The 23,599-nt window shown below is 37.5% G+C and overlaps 2 protein-coding genes across 3 annotated transcripts in view; one reads left to right on the forward strand and one right to left on the reverse strand.

The window, feature by feature from the left end:
• Positions 1–16,749, forward strand: part of LOC132143858 (von Willebrand factor A domain-containing protein 7-like) — a 121,683-nt gene extending 104,934 nt beyond the window's left edge. The window contains exons 5-18 of the mRNA XM_059554448.1: positions 7,225–7,318; positions 7,595–7,723; positions 8,550–8,736; positions 9,637–9,806; positions 10,198–10,310; positions 10,443–10,559; positions 10,663–10,836; positions 10,990–11,122; positions 11,290–11,439; positions 12,122–12,214; positions 12,308–12,576; positions 12,850–12,983; positions 15,518–15,677; positions 16,255–16,749. Coding sequence (XP_059410431.1) covers positions 7,225–7,318; positions 7,595–7,723; positions 8,550–8,736; positions 9,637–9,806; positions 10,198–10,310; positions 10,443–10,559; positions 10,663–10,836; positions 10,990–11,122; positions 11,290–11,439; positions 12,122–12,214; positions 12,308–12,576; positions 12,850–12,983; positions 15,518–15,677; positions 16,255–16,641 — 2,310 coding nt within the window. The 3' untranslated portion in view covers positions 16,642–16,749. The remainder of the gene's footprint in view (positions 1–7,224; positions 7,319–7,594; positions 7,724–8,549; positions 8,737–9,636; positions 9,807–10,197; positions 10,311–10,442; positions 10,560–10,662; positions 10,837–10,989; positions 11,123–11,289; positions 11,440–12,121; positions 12,215–12,307; positions 12,577–12,849; positions 12,984–15,517; positions 15,678–16,254) is intronic.
• Positions 16,750–19,098: 2,349 nt separating this feature from the next.
• LOC132143861 (zinc finger and BTB domain-containing protein 49) lies at positions 19,099–23,295 on the reverse strand. Of its 2 annotated transcripts, none has more exons than XM_059554450.1 (4): positions 22,744–23,295; positions 22,307–22,458; positions 21,892–22,003; positions 19,099–21,411 (listed from the first exon to the last, which is right to left on the reverse strand). In XM_059554450.1, exons 1-4 carry the CDS (start codon positions 23,012–23,014, stop codon positions 19,256–19,258), a joined length of 2,691 nt encoding a protein of 896 aa, XP_059410433.1. In that variant the 5' UTR covers positions 23,015–23,295; the 3' UTR covers positions 19,099–19,255. The 2 variants fall into 2 exon arrangements, with proteins under 2 accessions (XP_059410433.1, XP_059410434.1); XM_059554451.1 differs by lacking the exon at positions 22,744–23,295 and adding an exon at positions 22,117–22,163 and having other exon boundaries at positions 22,307–22,423.
• Positions 23,296–23,599: the final 304 nt, after the last annotated feature.

A 23,599-nucleotide genomic window follows, 5' to 3' on the forward strand; every position in this document is an offset into this window, starting at 1 on the left:
GCTGCTGGTCTCAAAAACCTGAGATCGGCTGAATGGATTCAAAAATGGTATAAACTGGGAGTTTGAGAATGAGCCCATTTCCAAAAAAGTGGAATGTTCATTTAATATGTTAACAGTACTTAACTGTGCATGTTAACTTGAACAATATGTTTTATAGTATTAATTCTATAATTACATACTAAAAATACATTATTAACTTTCAGTTGTGTATATGTTAACATCAGTTAATGTACCGTGGATCAACATGAAGAAAAATAAATCAAGTAACATTAAAACATTGAAAGATTGATAAATGCTCCAAAAATATATATTGTTCATATTCAGTTAATGTATAGTAATGCATTAAATAGTGTTAACAAATTAGACCTATTTTTAAAATACTACCAAAACTTAGTAATTTTGTAAAAACATTACTTAAATTATTTTAATGATCTAGTAGTGCAGTAATAATACTATACTTACAGTACATACTAACATAATTTATGTATTTGTTGGTCATTGTATCTTCTAGAATCCATCTAGTGAACAACTACAGTATCACAGCCTTCATCTGTCAACTTAAATGTCTGATATGAATATGAGCAGCACAGAATTGGTGCCAAGTAATGTCCCAAAACGAAAAAAACAATTGAGAAATGCATTTAAGTATTCAAACATTAGATATTTACCAAGATCCTTGTGTTATTTATTTAAACCCCCCATAAAATGTAAAATATCAGTAAACTTAAAACTGTATCATAATTATAATTTTTTGGGTACTTTCCAATGGCTGGTGGCTGCCCCGAACCGTAACCTCTAAATTTCATGTTATAAAATAATTTTTAAATGTTAAATAATTTTTTATTTTAAAAACAAACTTTGGATTTTTTTTTTAAATAGTGATGTTAAATATGTATGTATGTGTGTGTGTGTTTATCTTTTATATTTTATTTGTAAATTTGCAAATGTTTTGCTGTATTGGCCGAGATTGATTTTAACTACACCCCTACATTTATGAACAGGAAATATTAATGTGTTCCTCTCTCTTACATAGCTACATTTTGATTAGATATGTCCCATAAGTTTGAGGCACATGATTTCAAAATCTTAAAATCTGTGTGTAACTTTAATGTTACTGCCAAACACCTGTTTTTCTCCAATTAAGCTCTTTTTTGGTTTTTATTCAATAGTTTTTAGCTTTTATATGTGTCAGACTTTAAATATTGTAAAATGTTAATAGTTATTGATTTACTTCTAAAAACCTTTTAATAAAATAGAAAAAAAAGAGTAATATATATATATATATATATATATATATATATATATATATATATATATATATATATATATATATATATATATAATAAATAAATAATAATAAATTAATTAATAAAATAAATTTATTATAGATAATAAATAAATAAACACAAATAATGTTGTGTTGCAAAAAAAAAAAAAAACTACTAAAAGTAAATGAATAAAACTAAATAAAAATTTCTGTCATAATGTTAAAGTATGTTTTGATCAACCGGTATGTTGAAACAAAACTGTTGAAGAAAAGTCATTTTTCTTTCCTACCAGTAGTGGTAAAAAGAAAGGTTGTGAAAAATGTCCACTGTCCCCCTCTATTGATTGGCACTGGTTCCATGTCTCTGTCTCCTTGCTGTAGAAAGTTATTACAGAAAGAAGGTTAATTTTGGACATGCAGTTCCCTAATCAGCCACTTGGGTAAAATTAAAGGTTGTGAAAAATGTCCACTCTCTCGTTCTATTGATTGACAGTGGTTTCATGTATCTGTCTCACTGCTGTAGAAAGTTATTACCAAAAGAAGGTTAAATTTGTACATGCAATTCCCTTTTCTACCAGTAGGTGTAAAAAGAAAGGTTGTGAAAAATGTCCACTCTCCCCCTCTATTGATTGACACAGGTTTCATGTCTCTGTCTCCCTGCTGTAGAAAGTTATTACAAAAGGAAGGATAAATTTGGACATGCAATTCCCTTTTCTACCAATAGGGGTAAAAAGGTTGCGAAAAATGTCCACTCTCTCCCTCTATTGATAGACACTGGTTTCATGTCTCTGTCTCCCTGCTGTAGAAAGTTATTACAAAAAGAAGGTTAATTTTGGACATGCAGTTCCCTAATCAGCCACTTGGGGTAAAATGAAAGGTTGTGAAAAATGTCCACTGTCTCCCTCTATTGATAGACACTGGTTTCATGTCTCTGTCTCCCTGTTGTAGAAAATTATTACAAAAAGAAGGTTAATTTTGGACATGCAGTTCCCTTTTCTACCAGTAGGGGCAAAAGCAAGGTTGTGAAAAATGTCCACTTGTCCCCTTTATTGATTGACACAGGTTTCATGTCTCTGTCTCACTGCTGTAGAAAGTTATTACAAAAAGGTTAAATTGGACATGCGATTCCCTTTTTTACCAGTAGGAGTAAAAAGCAAGGTTGTGAAAAATATCCACTTGTCCCCTTTATTGATTGACACAGGTTTCATGTCTCTGTCTCACTGCTGTAGAAAGTTATTACAAAAAGAAGGTTAAATTGGACATGCGATTCCCTTTTTTACCAGTAGGAGTAAAAAGAAAGGTTGTGAAAAATGTCCACTGTCCCCCTCTATTGATTGACACTGGTTTCATGTCTCTGTCTCCCTGCTGTAGAAAGTTATTACAAAAAGAAGGTTAATTTTGGACATCCAATTCCCTTTTCTACCAGTAGGGGTAAAAAGAAAGGTTGTGAAAAATGTCCACTCTCTCGTTCTATTGATTGACAGTGGTTTCATGTCTCTGTCTCCCTGCTGTAGAAAGTTATTACAAAAAGAAGGTTAAATTTGTACATTCAATTCCCTTTTCTACCAGTAGGTGTAAAAAGAAAGGTTGTGAAAAATGTCCACTCTCTCCCTCTATTGATTGACACAGGTTTCATGTCTCTGTCTCCCTGCTGTAGAAAGTTATTACAAAAGGAAGGATACATTTGGACATGCAATTCTCTTTTCTACAAATAGGGGTAAAAAGGTTGTGAAAAATGTCCACTGTCCCCCTCTATTGATTGACACTGGTTTCATGTCTCTGACTCACTGCTGTAGAAAGTTATTACAAAAAGAAGGTTAATTTTGGACATGCAGTTCCCTAATCAGCCACTTGGGGTAAAATGAAAGGTTGTGAAAAATGTCCACTGTCTCCCTCTATTGATAGACACTGGTTTCATGTCTCTGTCTCCCTGTTGTAGAAAGTTATTACAAAAAGAAGGTTAATTTTGGACATCCAATTCCCTTTTATACCAGTAGGTGTAAAAAGAAAGGTTGTGAAAAATGTCCACTCTCTCCCTCTATTGATTGACAGTGGTTTCATGTCTCTGTCTCCCTGCCGTAGGAAGTTATTACAAAAAGAAAGTTAAATTTGGACATGCAATTCTATTTTCTACCAGTAAGGGTAAAAAAAAGGTTGTGAAAAATGTCCACTGTCCCCCTCTATTGATTCACACTGGTTTCATGTCTCTGTCTCACTGCTATAGAAAGTTATTACAAAAAGGAAGTTAATTTTGGACATGCGATTCCCTTTTTTTACCAGTAGGGGTAAAAAGAAAGGTTGTGAAAAATGTCCACTGTCCTCTTCTATTGGTTGACACTGGTTTCATGTCTCTGTCTCCCTGCTGTAGAAAGTTATTACAAAAATAATGTTAATTTTGGACATGCAGTTCCCTTTTCTACCAGCAGGGGTAAAAAGAAAGGTTGTGAAAAATGTCCACTGCCCCCCTCTATTGATTGACACTGGTTTCATGTATCTGTCTCACTGCTGTAGAACGTTATTACAAAAAGAAGGTTAATTTTGGACATGCAATTCCCTTTTCTACCAGTAGGGGTAAAAAGAAAGGTTGTGAAAAGGGTCCACTCTCTCCCTCTATTGATTTGAACTGGTTTCATGTCTCTGTGTCCCTGCTGGAGAACGTTATTACAAAAATAAGGTTAATTTTGGACACTCAATTCCCTTTTCTACCAGTAGGGGTAAAAAGGTTGTGAAAAATGTCCACTCTCTCTCTCCACTGATTTGACTCTGGATTCATGTCTCTGTCTCCCTGCTGTAGAAAGTTATTACAAAAAGGATATTTTGGACATGCAATTCCCTGATCAGCCACTTGGGGTAAAATGAAATAAAGTGAAAAACTTCCACTCTCTCTCTCTCTACTGATTCGCACAGGTTTCATGTCTCTGTCTCCCTGCTTAAGAAAGTTATTACAAAAAGGCAGTTAATTTTGGACATGCAATTCCCTAATCAGCCACTAGGGGTAAAATTAAAGGTTGTTAAAAATGTGCACTCTCTCCCTTTATTGATTTGAACTGGTTTCATGTCTCTGTTTACCTGCTGTAGAACGTTATTACAAAAATAAGGTTCATTTTGGACATGGAATTCCCTTTTCTACCAGTAGGGGTAAAAGGAAAGGTTGTGAAAAATGTCCACTGTCCCTCACTATTGATTGACACTGGTTTCATGTCTCTGTCTTGCTGCTGTAGAAAGTTATTACAAAAAGAAGGTTAATTTTGGACATGCAGTTCCCTAATCAGCCACTTGGGGTAAAATGAAAGGTTGTGAAAAATGTCCACTCTCTCCCTGTATTGATTGACAGTGGTTTCATGTCTCTGTCTCCCTGCTGTAGAAAGATATTACAAAAAGAAGGTTACATTTGGACATGCAATTCCATTTTCTACCAGTAGGGGTAAAAAGAAAGGTTGTGAAAAATGTCCACTGTCCCCCTCTATTGATTGACACTGGTTTCATGTCTCTGTCTCACTGCTGTAGAAAGTTATTACAAAAAGAAGGTTAATTTTGGACATGCAGTTCCCTAATCAGCCACTTGGGGTAAAATTAAAGGTTGTGAAAAATTTCCACTCTCTCCCTCTATTGATTGACAGTAGTTTCATGTCTCTGTCTCCCTGCTGTAGAAAGTTATTACAAAAAGAAGGTTAATTTTGGACATGCAGTTCCCTAATCAGCCACTTGGGGTAAAATTAAAGGTTGTGAAAAATTTCCACTCTCTCCCTCTATTGATTGACAGTAGTTTCATGTCTCTGTCTCCCTGCTGTAGAAAGTTATTACAAAAAGAAGGTTACATTTGGACATGCAATTCCCTTTTCTACCAGTAGGGGCAAAAAAGAGGTTGTGAAAAACGTCCACGGTTCCCCACTATTGATTGACACTGTTATTATGTCTATATGCCCTTTAACTAAAAAAACTATTACAAAAACACCGCCTACTGAGCTATAGCAAAAAACGAAGAAAGTTTGCACTTTCCCCACGGTCCCTAACTGAGGGCTCTGCTGAGAGCGTTCTCTCCCGGCTTTCTGTACATTGCGACGGCTTGCACGGGGCCGTGCTTATTATATCGAGGGAAAATATAGAAAAAGAAGGCTGTGAAACATGATCAGCTTTGCCCTTTTGGCGGTCACACTGTTTAGATTTTTTTAGGTTAATTCGTTTTGGAGTTATTGGCGTTTACCGCTGAATGTGTCACGAATATCGAAAACAAAACCAACTTAACCGCGCTTCACAGGGAAACAATGTTGCACCGCAGCTCAGTCAGCGTCGGCTCATACGCTCACTATTAAAACAAACAGTCGCTTGGTAACTTAACCCCAGTGAAAACGCCAAACAAGGAAAACGCTTATGAACGTACCTGAACACTCAAACACAGCCCTTGAATCACTGGTTCACCACACCAGAACCAGCAGTAAATTGACACGGTTCCAGTCTAAGGACCCCAGGTGTCTATATATAAGCCGGCTTCAATCACATTAAGTGGTTTACTAAATACCTACTCCACCCCCAAATTAGTGATGTAATTAAACATGAAAGTAAAGCGTCAGGGAAAGAGAGTGAACTAAAGGATCCCAATCCTAACCCAGCCCACAGGCTACATATAAAATCTCGACAAGACATCAACCCTTCGCAAGAATGTAGAGGTAAGCTAAATAATTGCATCGGTGGTTAAAATGAAGCTTTGACATTTTAGCAAGAGGTTTTGCACAAATTAGCCAAAAAGACCGTGGTGAGGAGTGTGCTATTTTTGTTTTAATGATGTGCGCGCGCATTTATAGTGCGTTCTTTCACTGTGTGATTCAGTCTCCTAAAATGCATTTAGAATGATCAAAAAATTGAAGATATAGGGGCAGAAAATTCACATATTTATATAATTTCATATATTAAATCAAAATCACACAAAGAATGCCGTCTTTTCCCCCAAAAATCATCATGAATATATACATGCATATATATAACAGTTCAGTAAACAAGTTAATTAAGAGACTTGCGTTTTAGACACCATATTGCCTTTTTTAGCTCTATTTCTACAACAGAAAATAATTCCAAACACCAAAGCACAGTTTTGCGTCTCTGAGCAACGTGACAGTGTTTCGTTCCTGAATGAATCAACCGTTTAAATGATTCGGTTCAATCGCAATGACTCACTTATTAACAGTGACTTGCTGACACATACTGGCCATTTTAATTTCACATTTAAAGTATCTTTTGATTTTTTTTTAATAATTAATTTCTTATCATTTCAAATGAGTATTCAACATTTTATGTCTTGTATATCAAAACATTATTTATGCATTTGTAACTGCAGGTTAAATGCATTCTTGTCCTGCACTAAACAGTGTAATACATCTAAATGCCACTTCCAATGAATCTTCTGCATTTCCTCTGCATTAAAAGATGAGTTTGTTGATACTGATTTGCCTGGTAACAGCCCAAATGTTTTATTATTCTAAATAACTGATTCCTTTAATTAAAAACAACTAGTTTGAGATTAATAGACCTATCCCAGGGGTGTCAAACTCAGTTCCTGGAGGGCCGTAGCCCTGCAGAGTTTAGTTCTAACCCTGCTCCAGCACACATATCATGTAGTTTTCAAATAAACCTAAATGATTAGATTAGCTTGATCAGGTGTGTTTAATTAGGGTTATGTCTAAACTGTGCAGGACTGTGGCCCTCAAGGAACGGAGTTTGACAACCTTGATCTGTCCCATTTTTGACTCCCTCCCACTGTTAAAATGTAACTAAGTAATTTTTACTCTGAGTAAATTTTAAATGAGCTACTTTTTACTTTTACTTGAGTAGATTTTTAGACTGGTACTTTTACTTGTACTTAAGTAAAATTTCATTAATGTAATGGTACTTTTACTTGAGTAGAATATTTTTGTACTCTTTCCACCTCTGTATATATATATATATAATTTTTTTCCCCCCAGGATTTTTACAGCCACAGTAACTGGGTTGAATTAGGTAACCAAAGTCCTTATGCCAACCTCATCAGTCCGGATCGCAACATTGAGAATATTGCAGGTAAATAAAGCTAGTGACTGTGATTTATGAGAGAGGCTCATGTAGAAAAAAAGAGATTACTCTATTTTTTTTGTGTTGACATGTCCAATGTTCATGTGTAATAGCTCTTAATAATCAATATTTTTAATGAAAACCGGAGGAAAGTGAACAGATGACTTGGTGCTTAACTGATTAGAGTTTATACTTGGGAGTACATATCATATTATGTGAGATTAATCTATTTTGACTGTTCCTAAACAGATTGCATGATTGTGATTTGCATGTGTTAATGTGCAGACATTGAAATGCCAACATGCAGTGACTGTGCCAGTGGTACCTGTCCAAACCAGCTGCTTCCAGCCATTCTGAATGGGAAGTACCTCACTTCAGGATATATGGGCTTGTTCTCCTCTGGAAAACCTCGAGGTGAGGAGACCTACCTAGATACATGGATGAGCAAACATACTGCAAAAAAAGTTGAACTCAAAATGAATTAGCAACTAGTTACTAACCTAACTTTACAGTCTTGTTTTTGTAAATCCTATTAACTATGTAAATAGATTAGCTGTTGAAAACACAAATCATACCCAACTGACCAAGTTTTGGTGTTCAGCCCTAGTATGGGTAAACAACTGAGCATGGACTTTTTTCAAATGATGTTGTAACTAGGATGTTGTCGGTTGTTGTAAGGTTGTGGCAAACTGGCAAATTTTTTCTTTCATTATTACATAATGCAGCAAAATATATTGCGTTCATGGGGTAAGAAGTGGCTTCAATTAAGCAGTGTCCAAATTTTCCAAAGAAAAATCTGTTGTGAAAAAAAGAGTTGCTTTTTTTCAAATAAGTAACTCCAGTTATTTTGTTATTGACTGACAGCTCTCGTGTTGCAATGTTGAGAGAAATCGGGAGTAAGTGCAGAGTCTCACTTGCACAAAACAAATTCATTATTCTTCAAAATCAATAAAAACAGTCAAATGCAAACTCAGAATATTAAACAAACCTTTAATAATTAAATATGTTAAATAATACAATATAATTTATGTATTTAATCCCATTTTATTAATCAATGTCTTTGCTACTGACCTTTGATAATCCAATTCAACCACACGTATAAGTAAAAATTAAGCATTATTTTCCGTAAAAAGTAACTAACTTAATTACTTATTAGGGAGTAACACAATATTGTAATGCATTACTTTTAAAAGTAACTTTGCTCAACACTGCTCTTATTAGTCTTTTATGTGTGTAAAAGGAAAATGTAGCCATGGTGGGGAGACTGATCTCAGCAGTAGCCAGAATCCTCGAGGTGGGATCAGTAAAGATGAGAGCCATTCCTATAATGCTAATCTACACAGGAATGCTGTGAACCTGGCAGCTGAAGCCACAATGGAGCTGCTAGAGGACATCCGTGGAGCTATAGGAAACAATAACTACCTTCGGTATGGAGATAGACTCCTCCTAAAGGGTTAGTTCACCCGAGAATGCAAATTTGTTCATCTTCTACCCTACCTCGAAGAATCCTAGGTGAATGTGACTACTGATATGACTAATGATACTACGACATCCACCTGTACGTCTTCTGGTACCCCATCTGTAATAAAACATCCCTCACACGGCTCCAGGGGATGAATAAAGGCCCTCTGTAGCGAACCACGCAGCGCTGACATACTACGACATCCACCTGTATGTCTTCTGGTTCCCCATCTGTAATAAAACATCCCTCACACGGCTCCAGGGGATGAATAAAGGCCCTCTTTAGCGAACAGTGCTGACATACTACGACATCCACCTGTACGTCTTCTGGTTCCCCACAGTCAGCCAAACTGAAAAAAAGGTGTTTATTGCGTTTGAAATCTGGATATTTATTTTACAAAAATGCATGGATTCGCTACAGGGGGCCTTTATTCACCCCCCGGATCCATGTGAGGGACATTTTATTACAGATGAGCGCAATTTATTTCACATCTTCTGAACTGTTGACGACAAACACCCATTTACTTCCATTGAAAGGCCTGGCAGAGCAAGGATAATTTTAATACAACTTCGATTTGATTATTCTGAAAGAAGAAAAACACATACACCTATAGGAAGCTTCGAGGGTGAGTAGAAGTTGGACGAATTTTCATTCTCGTAAGTGAACTAAACCTTTAAGACAAACCTTCTTAAACTTTTAAGAGATTTGCAAAGAACTTACAAAGATAGGAGTTGTTCTCTTAACAACCTGTTCTCTACACCACTATTTAAATGCTTGAGGACAGTAACTTTTTTTTTTTTAAATTCTAAAATCTGTTTTTGAATCCATTAACCAAAATATTTCTCTCTTTTTCCTCCCCCATCAGGTTGATGGGTATTGTGCGATCTGCAGTGCTGGCTTTTGTGATTGACACCACAGGCAGCATGTCAGACGACATTGCAGAGGCCAAGAGAATCGCCTTCAACATTATTGACAGTAAGAAAGGAACTCAGGATGAACCATCTGAATACATTCTGGTGCCGTTTAATGATCCAGGTGAGTGCAAAAAACATAGCATATAGCACATAAAAATATTAGGTAAAGTTATCCATTTTAATTACACTGTTTCAATTTATTATAGGTTTATTTATTACCAACATTTGTTCATTACCCCCCCCACCTATATTTTCCTGTGAAAATAAAAACAAACATGCATTGCTGCCTTATTATATATCTTAGGAAACATAAGCAAAATTAATCATAATAAAGGCTTTGTGATATGGTGACTTAAATATCACCTTTGTAGGTAGCTCACTAGAATTTGAAATAGGGCAATGATGTACTTTTTCAATCGTATTATGGCAAAAGTGAACAGATATAATCTAAATGAATATAAATCTAAATTATTTACAGACACAATATGTATATAATTTTTATGAATTTGTAGACTTTGGACCGCTATTAAGAACCACAGACCCAGATGTTATGAAGTCAGAGATCTCCAAGATCAGCGCTAATGGAGGAGGAGATATCCCAGAAATGTGCCTGTCAGCACTTCAGGTACTGTGTTTTATTTGTGGACTTTCAGCCAATCCTCTCACTTGTCATATGTGAATACTGCCAATATAATTAATTAGAACTAAGAAATATTAGATAATTGAGCAAGGAGTCAACCCTCTGTTTCTCCCACAGTTGGCTCTGACAGGAGCTCCTTCCTCCTCATATATATATGTATTCACGGATGCTCCACCTAAGGATACACACCTGGAGAATACCATAAAAGCCCTTGAGAGCAGCACCAAGTCTACAGTAAATCTATCCATTCTTGTTTCACATGCAGTCCTTGTCATCCAAATGTTCAGCAGCCCTCCATCAGTTTCCCACTTTTCCATCTCTTGGCCTTTCTTTTCAGGTAACATTCATGCTGACAGCATCAAGCAGGAGAAGAAGGACATTGAGTGCATCGTCACAGTTTCAGATGTATTATGACATGGCCTTGGCCTCTGGTGGTCAAGCCATTGAGGTCTCCAAGTCCAGCATCTCTCAAGCCACTGCCATCATTGTAGACACCTCTACTTCAGCCTTGGTATGATCAGTGTCTTATAGTCTTTTCACAATTGTAAACATCTCACAAACAGAACAGTAATGCTAGCTCACTGACAAAAATACAAACAAAATTGCATTTTCAAATAACTTTCTATTATTATTTTTGTTTGCACACTGTTTCTTTATCTATCAGGTGACAATTCTTCAGTGCTCTAGGGATCCAGGACGTGAAGAGAATTTCCCCTTCTTACTGGACAGGTCTTTGTCCAACACTACAATCTACATCACAGGAACTGGCCTCACGTTCAACCTGCGCAGCCGCACAGGTAAATTCAGAGACACCTTGAACTAAATAAACTAAAATACAAATATTTTTTTCTAACCAAATTACATTTTCATGATAAAAACCAAAACAAAAAAGAAAATAAACAAAAACTAAATAAAAAATGTCTATGGTATAAAGATATCTAGGTAAGTTCTAACTTGATTCCAGGAGTGACTCAATCGAACACTGTTGTCAACGGACCTCTGGGAACAATTCAGACAATTGGAAACCTGCAACGAATCCAATTAAATGGAACAGAGATGGGGCTGTGGCACATTGACATGACGACAACACGGCCCTACACCATAAAAGTGATGGGTGAGCCATCATGTACTTATATGATGAATCAATGCAAAGCCAAACATAAAAACTATTGCCAACCTGTTATGAGAAGAATACAGATAAAGTCCCCTCATGAAGCTCAGGCATGTTGGGTCTTTAACACAAACTATGATATTATTTACAGCATTGAAACCAAGCTGATTGGTTCATGTTGGACATGCAGCCAATGAGTTTGCTGCTTTACATTTGAATGGATGGTTAGCATTTGCTTGATATTATTTACAGCATTGAAACCAAGCTGATTGGTTCATGTTGGACATGCAGCCAATGAGTTTGCTGCTTTACATTTGAATGGATGGTTAGCATTTGCTTGAGCTTTTCAGAGTTCCTCTGAAACTCTCCACCTTCCCCAGCTCCACCTTTATAGATCTGCTACATATGCTATTTGTGCAGCAGCAGTATATCTAATACAGCACCGTATCAACAGCAATATCAGCAATAATCTAAAATAACAGCAGTAACAAACAACAGCAGCAGCGTAGCAGATCTATTCTGCCAAGACCAAATACATTAACATTGTCATATCCATTACCATGATAAAATCTACAAAGAGTCATGATAAAAATGTATATTTGTTCTTTAATAGGCACCCAGAGATGGATGTTGAGAGTATTCAGACCCTTTTTTGCCTTTCTAATTTTTAAACCTTGTTTTACAGGTCAGAGTGCGATTGCATTCATCTACGACTTTGTGGAGGAGTTCAAAGGTCCCCATCCTGGATTTGCTGCAATTGATGGGTGGCCGAAATCAGGTTTAAACTGTCGCCCTGTTTACCTATTAAACAATTCTTATTGAATGATTTGAATGGAAGCATAGGGCTACAGATATTTTGCTCTTTATTTAGGCTCACCAGTTAAGCTGCTGCTAACACTGACTGGAGAGAAAGGTCCAGAGGCTCTAGAGCTGCAGGAGGTTGCTCTCATGGAGGTGTCTGGGGTCAAAGTGTCTAAAGGAACCACTGAGAAAATGGCTAATGGAGATTACCTGGTTACTGTGAACGAAGTGCCAGAAGGAGAGTTTGTTGTAATGCTGAAAGGAAAAGACAAGACCTTCACCAGCCTGTTCCAGAGGCAGACCACCACACTGATGTCTCAGTCTAAAGTCACCATCAAGGTGCAGACTGCATTCTTCTTATTAAAACTTGAAATTAAAAATTAATTATATTTGTAGACTGTGTTATTTAGCTTATTTAAGTGTTGTGCTGTTCGCTTAACAACATGCTAACATAAACATCTATTGAAATAACTAACTAACTTGTGGGTCGAGAAAATCAGTCACTTCCAGTTCCCATGACCATTATACTTCCTTTCGAAGGCAGTAGGCAACTAGCTAGTTGTTTAAACAAATGTAATTTGTATTCTAATGTTGTTTTCTCTCCATCTACAGGCAAGAGCAGACAGCTCCATGCTACCAGGACAAGTATTTAAACTCAATTTTACTGTTACAACCAATGGAACCAGTGGCACCTACACAATTCGTGCAAGGAATGACAAAAACATCCCTATGAATCATCCATCAACGTAATTCCTTTACTTAGTTCTCAAATCACTCAGTGATGATTGACATACATGCTTTAATCAGCTTTTCTTATAAAGAACAAAACTCAATGCTACTTGATGCGTTTGATAAAGATCACACCGATACAGTAAGTAACATCAACTTATCGAATCTTTTGAAATCTTTTTACTTCACTTCTCTCTCTTCAGACCCCAGTAGACGAACACATACATTGGTCAGGCATGACAGAATGCTTTCAGCACAATCAAACTCGATGCATTACTGAACACTAACTCATTGCATTATCAAACAACACTTGTATGAGAACACAACACTACTATTCTATGGAGGAATTATTGAGTCAGATTATAAACTAAAAGTCTAAAACTAAAAGCCTTAAACCAAATCTAAAAATCTAAATTTGAAACTTAAAGTCCAAGTCGAAAATTAATTTGGTATTTAGGATTGGGCATTTGGTATTTAGGATAGGGCATTTTGTATTTAGGATTGGGCATTTGGTCATTTAGCCATTTAGGATTGGGCATTTGGGTTTTTAGGATTGGGCATTTAATCATTTAGCCATTCAGAATTGAGGATTGGGGATTTGGGGATTTAGGATTGGGCATTTGAGGATTGAGGAGTGTATGCAAATTAGGAGGCGTGGCCCAAATACTGGAGGCTGGGTTTGAAATGGCTGGTGCGCAGAGGCACCTTATGGACAGCAGAGGGAGCTCCCAGTGCTAAGGAGCACACTGTAATGCAAGTAATGTAATTGTAATGTAATTCTGTTTAATTGTAATGTAATTCTGTTTCTGTAATGAAACAGAGCGAGTGAGCGGCTTGAGCAAGGACTGTGTGATAACTTCAACTTAATGACAGCTTTGTAACATTTGTGGCCTCAAACACAAAGTCACCAGTGAAAGGAGGGCTATCGGTCTGACGACGAGAAAGCAGCAGACAGTGAAGCAGGTAAGATGCTAACATTAGCTACTAGTTATATAAGCTGAAATAGCTAACATGCTTTAGTAGGGTATTATTATATTGGGACATGCTGTTTTGTTTTTTTAAACTGCGGTTAACCCCTCTGACATTAGTAGATACACTCCTTTCACATTGCCACTAGATGGTCTTGTTTTTTTTTTTTTTTGCTATATAGCCTATATATAAATTTATAAAGATTGTGAGAGAAAAGAAATTAGGTTTGTTTGACTTGAACCGGTGATGCACACTGTAAGACTGATCAGTTTATGACATCAAAGTACTGCGAAAGCGATTCAAAAGCATAAGGAGCGTCTACTTTCTTTGATGTCATATGTCCTGTGTGTATGTATATATGTATACACTCACCTAAAGGATTATTAGGAACACATGTTCAATTTCTCATTAATGCAATTATCTAATCAACTAATCACATGGCAGTTACTTCAATGCATTTAGGTGTGTGTGGTCCTGGTCAAGAAAATCTCCTGAACTCCAAACTGAATGTCAGAATGGGAAAGAAAGGTGATTTAAGCAATTTTGAGCGTGGCATGGTTGTTGGTACCAGACGGGCCGGTCTGAGTATATACATACACACACGACATATGACATCAAAGAGAGTAGACGCTCCTTATGCTTTTGAATCGCTCTCGAGTACTTTGATTTCATAAACCGATCAGTCTTGCAGTGTGCAGTGCCGGTTCAAGTCGAACAAGCCTAATTTCTTTTCTCTCACAAAAAAAAAAAAAAAAAACAGAAACAAGACCATCTAGTGGCAATGTGAAAGGAGTGTATCTACTAATGTCAGAGGGGATAACCGCAGTTTAAAAGAACAAAACAGCATGTCCCAATATAATAATACCCTACTAAAGCATGTTAGCAATATCAGCTTATATAACTAGTAGCTAATGTTAGCATCTTACCTGCTTCACTGTCTGCTGCTTTCTCGTCGTCAGACCGATAGCCCTCCTTTCACTGGTGACTTTGTGTTTGAGGCCACAAATGTCACAAAGCTGTCATTAAGTTGAAGTTATCACACAGTCCTCGCTCAAGCCGCTCACTCGCTCTGTTTCATTACAGAAACAGAATTACATTACAATTAAACAGAATTACATTACAATTACATTACTTGCATTACAGTGTGCTCCTTAGCACTGGGAGCTCCCTCTGCTGTCCATAAGGTGCCTCTGCGCACCAGCCATTTCAAACCCAGCCTCCAGTATTTGGGCCACGCCTCCTAATTTGCATACACTCCTCAATCCTCAAATGCCCAATCCTAAATCCCCAATCCTCAATCCTAAATGGCTAAATGATTAAATGCCCAATCCTAAATCCCCAAATGCCCAATCCTAAATGGCCAAATGCCCAACCCTAAATAGAAAATGCCCAATCCTAAATACAAAATGCCCTATCCTAAGTACCAGATGCCCAATCCTAAATACCAAATTAATTTTCGTCTTGGACTTTAAGTTTCAAATTTAGATTTTTAGATTTGGTTTAAGGCTTTTAGTTTTAGACTTTTAGTTTATAATCTGACTCAATAATTCCTCCGTACTATTCTGTTTCTTTGCCCTCACAGGCTCAATCTCGTGAGTGGCAGCAGTGCTCAGGGGACTGTGTTTCTCACTCCACCTGGAGATACAGTCTCAGGCACAGATGTTACGCTAACCATCCAGGCAGAAAGCCCAGGAGGAAGTGATTCTAACTATGCTGTCCTTCGCCTTTCTGTTCTCTCCAAGGTAACCTCAAGAGGTTTCAGAATGACTGACGAAGCATTCTGCTATTGTGAAATTTCCATGGAAAGGAATGTGGGCTTGGAATATTTACATGTGAATGTTATTTCAGTCTTTTCAGATTCTCTGCTGATTTTGCACTAGTGGCGTCCCAGCATAAGAAAATGGAAAGTTTAGATTTCGACATGATTTCCATGACAGCCAATTGTTTCATAAAACAAAACAAAACAAATTGTCATCAAAGAATCCTGAAAGAAAATGTATTATGGTTTTCACAAAAATTTTTAGCAGCTCAACTGTTTTCACCATTGCTTATAATAAGTATACATAAATGTTCCTTGAACAGCAAATCAGTAGATTAGAATCATTTCTGAAGGATCATGTGACACTGAAGACCGGCGTAATGATGCTTTGCCATCACTGGAATAAATTACAATTAAAATATATTTAAACAGAAAAGTTATTTTAAATTATAACAACATTTCACAACGCTATTCTTTTTACCGTCATTTTAATGAAATCTCTATATCGCATAATTCAACACTAAGCTGTTGTTTCAACTAACGTTTACTGTTTCATCCAGGTTACTGACTTCACACCTCCAAAATGTGAAATCGTCGATGTAAAGGGTATTTGCTACTCCTCCTCTTGCTACTCCTCAAACTGGGAACTGTCTGTCAACATCACAGACGGTAATGGCACAGGCATCGAGAGCATTTCCATCCAGCAGGGAAGTGGAAACTTCACCCAGAGGGAAGTGTTAGACGGTGTGATCGTGGTGATGGGTCTGTATGAGGCCTCATGTTGTTCACCTTCTGTGACTTTGTCTGCAGTTGACAAGGTTGGGAATGTGGGCAGTTGCAGTAACACCATGAAGTCCAACACAGGCTCGCGCCTTATTAGCATGTCCCTCCCTCTGTGGGCATCTCTGCTTTTATTCACTTTCTTACCTGACGCCTTCCCTCTGTAGTGAAATGGAGTTCATCCAGCCAAATACACAGTCAAACCATTATTTTAGGCCAATATAAATGTAAAGCATTCTTAAAGCTTTTAAATTGCAAAGCATTTCATCCCAATTAACTGTAACTCGCGAATCACCTATTATTTTTATTATTTCAAAAGTTATGATCGTCCTTTTTTGTCATATACTAGTTTTGTGTATGATCAGTACAAATAAATGTTTTCCAATCCACAATATACCATTTTCTGCTCAAATATAGATTTTTATTTTAGTATATTTTGTGTAAACATATATATATATATATATATATATATACATAAGGTCACATATATTTTGAATATGAAATGTTATCATAAATTGGAATGTGTACAACGTTCAATGTGCTTGTATGCTTGCCTAAAATGAAAATATACTTCTTTCCGTTAACAATTCTTCACAGTGTGTTTCTGCTTCTGTTTTGCTTTTCATCTCTATGGCAATTCATGCAAGTTATTTCAATCTTGAGCTTTATAAACGGCGTTAGACAATCTGTGGTATCATACACTGCCACCCAGTGGCTGATATGATTTCTTTCTTGTCTGCGTCACACTAGTACAATTCACATTCATACATAGAATATTTCTAATACTATTTCAAGATAAACTGTGGAGCAAACAAACTCAGTTTACATAGGTATCATTTTACAAAATGCCACCCAAGGTGTTTTATTTATTTATAGTAGGATGGACAATAGAAAAACTATCAAAATATATATATACAGGTCCTTCTAAAAAAATTAGCATATTGTCATAAAGTTCATTATTTTCCATAATGTAATGATAAAAATTAAACTTTCATATATTTTTGATTCATTGCACACCAACTGAAATATTTCAGGTCTTTTATTGTTTTAATACTGATGATTTTGGCATACAGCTCATGAAAACCCAAAATGCCTGTCTCAAAAAATTAGCATATTTCATCCGACCAATAAAAGAAAAGTGTTTTTAATACAAAAAAAGTCAACCTTCAAATAATTATGTTCAGTTATGCACTCAATACTTGGTCGGGAATCCTTTTGCAGAAATGACTGCTTCTATGCAGCGTGGCATGGAGGCAATCAGCCTGTGGCACTGCTGAGGTGTTATGGAGGCCCAGGATGCTTCGATAGCGGCCTTAAGCTCATCCAGAGTGTTGGGTCTTGCGTCTCTCAACTTTCTCTTCACAATATCCCACAGATTCTCTATGGGGTTCAGGTCAGGAGAGTTGGCAGGCTAATTGAGCACAGTAATACCATGGTCAGTAAACCATTTACCAGTGGTTTTGGCACTGTGAGCAGGTGCCAGGTCATGCTGAAAAATGAAATCTTCATCTCCATAAAGCTTTTCAGCAGATGGAAGCATGAAGTGCTCCAAAATCTCCTGATAACTAGCTGCATTGACCCTGCCCTTGATAAAACACAGTAGACCAACACCAGCAGCTGACATGGCACCCCAGACCATCACTGACTGTGGGTACTTGACACTGGATTTAAGGTATTTTGGCATTTCCTTCTCCCCAGTCTTCCTCCAGACTCTGGCACCTTGATTTCCGAATGACATGCAAAATTTGTCCAAAAGTCCAGTGCTGCTTCTCTGTAGCCCAGGTCAGGCGCTTCTGCCGCCGTTTCTGGTTCAAAAGTGGCTTGACCTGGGGAATGCGTCACCTGTAGCCCATTTCCTGCACACGCCTGTGCACGGTGGCTCTGGATGTTTCTACTCCAGACTCAGTCCACTGCTTCTGCAGGTCCCCCAAGGTCTGGAATCGGTCCTTCTCCACAATCTTCCTCAGGGTCCGGTCACCTCTTCTCGTTGTGCAGCGTTTTTTGCCACACTTTTTCCTTCCCACAGACTTCCCACTGAGGTGCCTTGATACAGCACTCTGGGAACAGCCTATTCGTTCAGAAATTTCTTTCTGTGTCTTACCCTCTCGCTTGAGGGTGTCAATGATGGCCTTCTGGACAGCAGTCAGGTCGGCAGTCTTACCCATGATTGCGGTTTTGAGTAATGAACCAGGCTGGGAGTTTTTAAAAGCCTCAGGAATCTTTTGTAGGTGTTTAGAGTTAATTAGTTGATTCAGATGATTAGGTTAATAGCTTGTTTAGAGAACCTTTTCATGATATGCTAATTTTTTGAGATAGGAATTTTGGGTCTTCATGAGCTGTATGCCAAAATCATCAGTATTAAAACAACAAAAGACCTGAAATATTTCAGTTGGTGTGCAATGAATCTAAAATATATGAAAGTTAAATTTTTATCATAACATTATTGAAAATAATTAACTTTATCACAATATGCTAAGTTTTTGAGAAGGACCTGTATATATATAAAAAAAGATGCAGTATGTTTCACACTGACAAAAGAATAGAAAAATCTTCACATTTAATTACTTCATATTTAAAATGTGCTTCATTAAAGCACATTTCATTGAGAGCATGCACAAAGTCAGTGCAGTAAAACAGTTATTTTTCTACTTTTCTATTTTAATAATGGCATCTTTATAAATTCATCTACAGTTGGGCCTAATACTGTTTTATTTTCTGTAACAGAATATTTATCAGTAGACCAACTAAATGCATAATATTTAACAATTCAAATCATTTTCTTCATGTAACATGTTGTGTGTTGACATGTTTCTTGAGATGGGCCGACTGAGTAAAGCGCTTCCCACATTCCTTGCACTCAAACGGTCTTTCCCCCGTGTGGATGAGCTTGTGTCTTTTAAAATTGCCTAGATCCACAAATCCCTTTTCACAGAGGGGGCAGATGTAGCGTTTCTCTCCTCTATGCCCCTGCATATGCATATTCAGAGCGACTCTATGTTTAAACTTCTTCCCACATAGAGTGCAAGAGAACGGCTTCTCTCCAGTGTGCATTCGCATATGGGTAGCCCGGTCCGCCTTGGCCAAAAACCTCTTTCCACAAACTTTACAAGGAAATGGCCTTTCTCCAGAGTGAATAAGCTGATGTTTAGTGAGGGTAAAGTGGTATACAAAACTCTTCCCACACTCCTCACACTGATACCGCTTCTCCTCTGCATGGACCTTCATGTGCCGGTTAAGACCTCGTACACTAGGAAACGCTTTTCCACACTGAGAACAGGTATACGGTCTTTCGCCCGTATGAAGTCTCATGTGGTTCTCCAAGGCTGATGCATTGCTGAGGACCCTTCCACACTGGGGACACTCTGTATTTCTCTGCAGTGTTTTGCCCAAAGGTTTTGGTAATAGTGGACTTCCATTATTTGGGCCAGAATTTGATGTTTCACTAATCAAGTCATTCTGCGCCTGATCCACCCTCTTATCCTTTACCATAAGTCTGCCGTCCTCACCTGCAGGATCTATTGGTCTAGATTTGGAGCAAATCTTTCTCTGTTTTCTAATTCTAGACTGGAGTGTTGGCGTGTCATCATCTTCTGAAAGGTCTTTATCATTTCTTTCTGTGCAACATGTTGAAAATTGTACGTCTGCTTCAACGTTGTAAACTGGAGACCCAGAGGTACCTACAGATGGAATGGGTACTCGCCCTAAAACAACGTTAGTGGAAGCGGCAGCAGCAGCTTGTTGCTCCTTCAGTGTTAGCAGAGGAGCAAACTGCCCAGGTGGCTGAAAATGGTGCATGGGTGCCTGCTCCGAGGCATCTTGTGGCGTTATCACGATAGGCGAATGCAAATGTAAAGTATCAAGAGAGTCAAGCAAACCTGGTGTATTATCGGGTGGAGGAAAAAAATGGTCTGCAGAAGAGGAGAATTGATTGGATTGTGGTGGATATTGAGATTGAATGAGTGGAGCATGAGGTGGGTTTATGGAGATGGATCCCTGAATTGCATTAACTGGAATGTGTGGAGAAGAAAATGGAACATGCGTTGGCAGATTAGAAGGTGGCGTCGCCTGAACCGGATTGTGTGGCAGAACCAAAGGGAACTGGAATGATGGACTTGAATTCACAGAATGTGCTGGCATTACCTGTGGTGATGCAAAAGCATGAGATTGAGGAGGAACAAGACTGGATGAGGGAATCCGATCCTGAACTGGTGGAAGAGTATTCGGAATTGCTGCTGCGACAGGAATGTGTCCTGATGGCACGACAGTGTTTACTTGTGGAGGCATCTCTTGGTTTGGTGTTTTGATGGATTGTGGTGGAAAGAATGGTGGTTGTGTAAGTTGAGAGGAACATTGGGTTAATGGCTCAGTGGCCTGGTTTAGCGAGGCAATGGTTGAAAGAGTTTTCCCAGTATGTGAAACCAATGCCTGAGCTCGCCGTTTGAATAAATGAGGCTCTGTAACTAAGACTTGGCTTGGAGGTACAGGAGTTAGGTAAGGGTTTTGACAGATATTTGACCCCTCTTTTGGAGGGACTACTGTCTGGTTTGATGTTTGAGGATTTGGGTTCGGTCGACAATGAACTAATGAAGCTGTAGGCTTGGTTTGAGGTACTGATAGAGTGCCAGACAGCTCAATCATTGGCACAGATGAGTTAACATTGGAAGCAGGAGTCTGGGTTGAATTGGGAAGCACTGAAGAAGTTGATGTCTGTGCTGATGCAATGGCATTCTGTTTTTTGCTTTGGGAAGACAATCCTTCAGTGTTTTCCAATGTTCTTTCAGATGTACCTCGGCTGGGTTGTATAGTCTGATTGGTTGTTTGAACACTGAAATCCACTCTGCGACTACAAGAGGAAGGAATCACTGGTGGTTGTGGAGACTTTCCTCTGTTGCTGTTATTGGGCCTGGTTATTGTTCGCAATGCTGGTGGGACCACAACTGTGAATAGAGAGGTGAAGATGCAAGAAAGGAACATAAGGAAGACAAAATGCAAATATAAAGAGTTGCAAAGTTGCAAATGGAGTAATCTTTAGATACATTAGTTTAGTAGTATCTGAGTGGTGTACACTATGGGATGGGGTAATTTCATCTTCACTATATTTTTTTTTTGGTCTATGGACCTAACAGTGAAATACAACTGTGTAAATATTTATGCACATTTTTTATTTAAAAAAGACTGGCTCTTCTATGATAAATATATTCAAATGGAAGATTTTAATTTTTTTTTTTTTTAAAGTTCAACTTTTAAAAATGGTAATATAATAACTCTAATAAAATTGCTGCTAAATTATTAAATGCATATTATACCAAGCAGATGAGTCTCCATTGTGGACTTGTGAAAGAGCTACATATATGATATGACATAAATGAGAATTTATTCCCGCATTGTTCAGTTGAAATTGTGAATGACTCCTGTACCCCTTTTCACGATGTCCTTATTTGGCTCTCTGCGCACCAGTATGGGCTCAGCACCCTCTTGCTTTAGTAGAAAGTATCCTGGTGCATAGCTGTTGCATTCAGTCTCTTGAGGCTGAAGACACAGAACATAAAATAATAATGTTTAAATGGGCTATAGCATTAAAATACTATCCACTCCAGAAAGATCAACTATAAACATAAGATTTAAACTCAATCCTAACTGACCTCTCCTCCCATAGCACTTTCAGTCAAGCCTCTAAATATAGAAAACCCTTACAGAGAGGAAATATGACATCAGTCTGTGAACTCTGCTGTTTCTCGCCACATAACTAATATGCAAAATAATAATGGGGAAGAAGGGAGGAGGGAAAGACTAAACACTTACTCTTCTATCATATGACCTTTCATTTCTTACCTCTTTTTTGATGAGGAGCAATGCAAGCTGTCTGTTCCTATCCTCACTGGCACATAGATCTGTGAGTTTATCACTAGTTATGTCTCCCACATTAAGATGTTGTTCTATAAACTGAAGAGGGTTGCATCCTCGGTCAACCAAAGTGGGCTTTTCTGACCAAAACAACAACAACAAAACTGTAAACATCTTATGTTTTTATGAGAGATAATTACAAATGACATATTATGAGATAAAATGTATATAAAAATACATGGTTTAAATATATTTGTAAAAAATATATATCCACAACTGAAGAGCCAGAGAAAGAGGCCACTGAAATCATTATTATGTATTTACCATCTGACTTTGTCTATGGCGTTAAAAGTCGTTTTAATTTTCCAGGAAGTGTTTAACGCACGCCATAACCCAGGAACACACTGATGGAAAAAAAGACCTACCACACTGCACGCCGATATCCCGGTGTTTAAAGACGTTTCCAGTCCTCTGGCTCCCGGCTTCAGAGAATCTCTTGGTACTCTGAAAGGATGTATCACCTGTCTTCGTGTTGACTTTCTCTTGTCTCAACTGCACCAATTCCGCTTTCAAGCGTTGCAAAGTGCCTTCATAAAGTTTTGTCGCTTCCCTGACAGCAGTCTGTAAAAGTGTTTCCATGATGTGCGCGAACTGGGTCTGAAACCCGTCATAAACGTCCGCGCTCGCATCCGGCATGGTTTTAAGTTAAGTTTATGGAGAAAACGTTATGATCCCTTTCACATAGTCAACGAGAGTCAAAATGACACATCCAGAGGAGGGCGGTATATACTTCCGCTCTGAATGTTAAAAAGTTTTATTTATAGACTGCAGTAGCCTAAAGATAAAGCGGTCTAAACAATGTATACATGTCGATGTCTTTATAAGGCAGAGACACAATGTCTTTATAACTTACTGATTTATTAGATTTTTTTCAAAGTCCAGTAATCTATATCTTAAGTGGTTTAATGGATCAAGAAATCTAAATATATTTCATATTAGGCTATATACACTGGCATCTTGACAAAATTAGGATGATTTCCAAAAAAAGGCCTACGATTGCCTCAATAAAAATATCAATAAAAACTTTCATTTACATGCATTAAAAAATAAGAATATTATTTTCCAAATTATAGGCTATAAAACATGCCCTGTTTTTAGGCACATTGCTTTTAACTATGCTATCAGTAACTGAAAAGTCCACTAGCAGTTAATATTATAGTAATATTATAATATTATAGTAGGTCTACATTAGAAAAGAGAAGTACATGCAAATTGCATTTT

This window comes from Carassius carassius, chromosome 7 (assembly GCF_963082965.1).
Source record: "Carassius carassius chromosome 7, fCarCar2.1, whole genome shotgun sequence".
Classification (NCBI taxonomy): domain Eukaryota; kingdom Metazoa; phylum Chordata; class Actinopteri; order Cypriniformes; family Cyprinidae; genus Carassius; species Carassius carassius.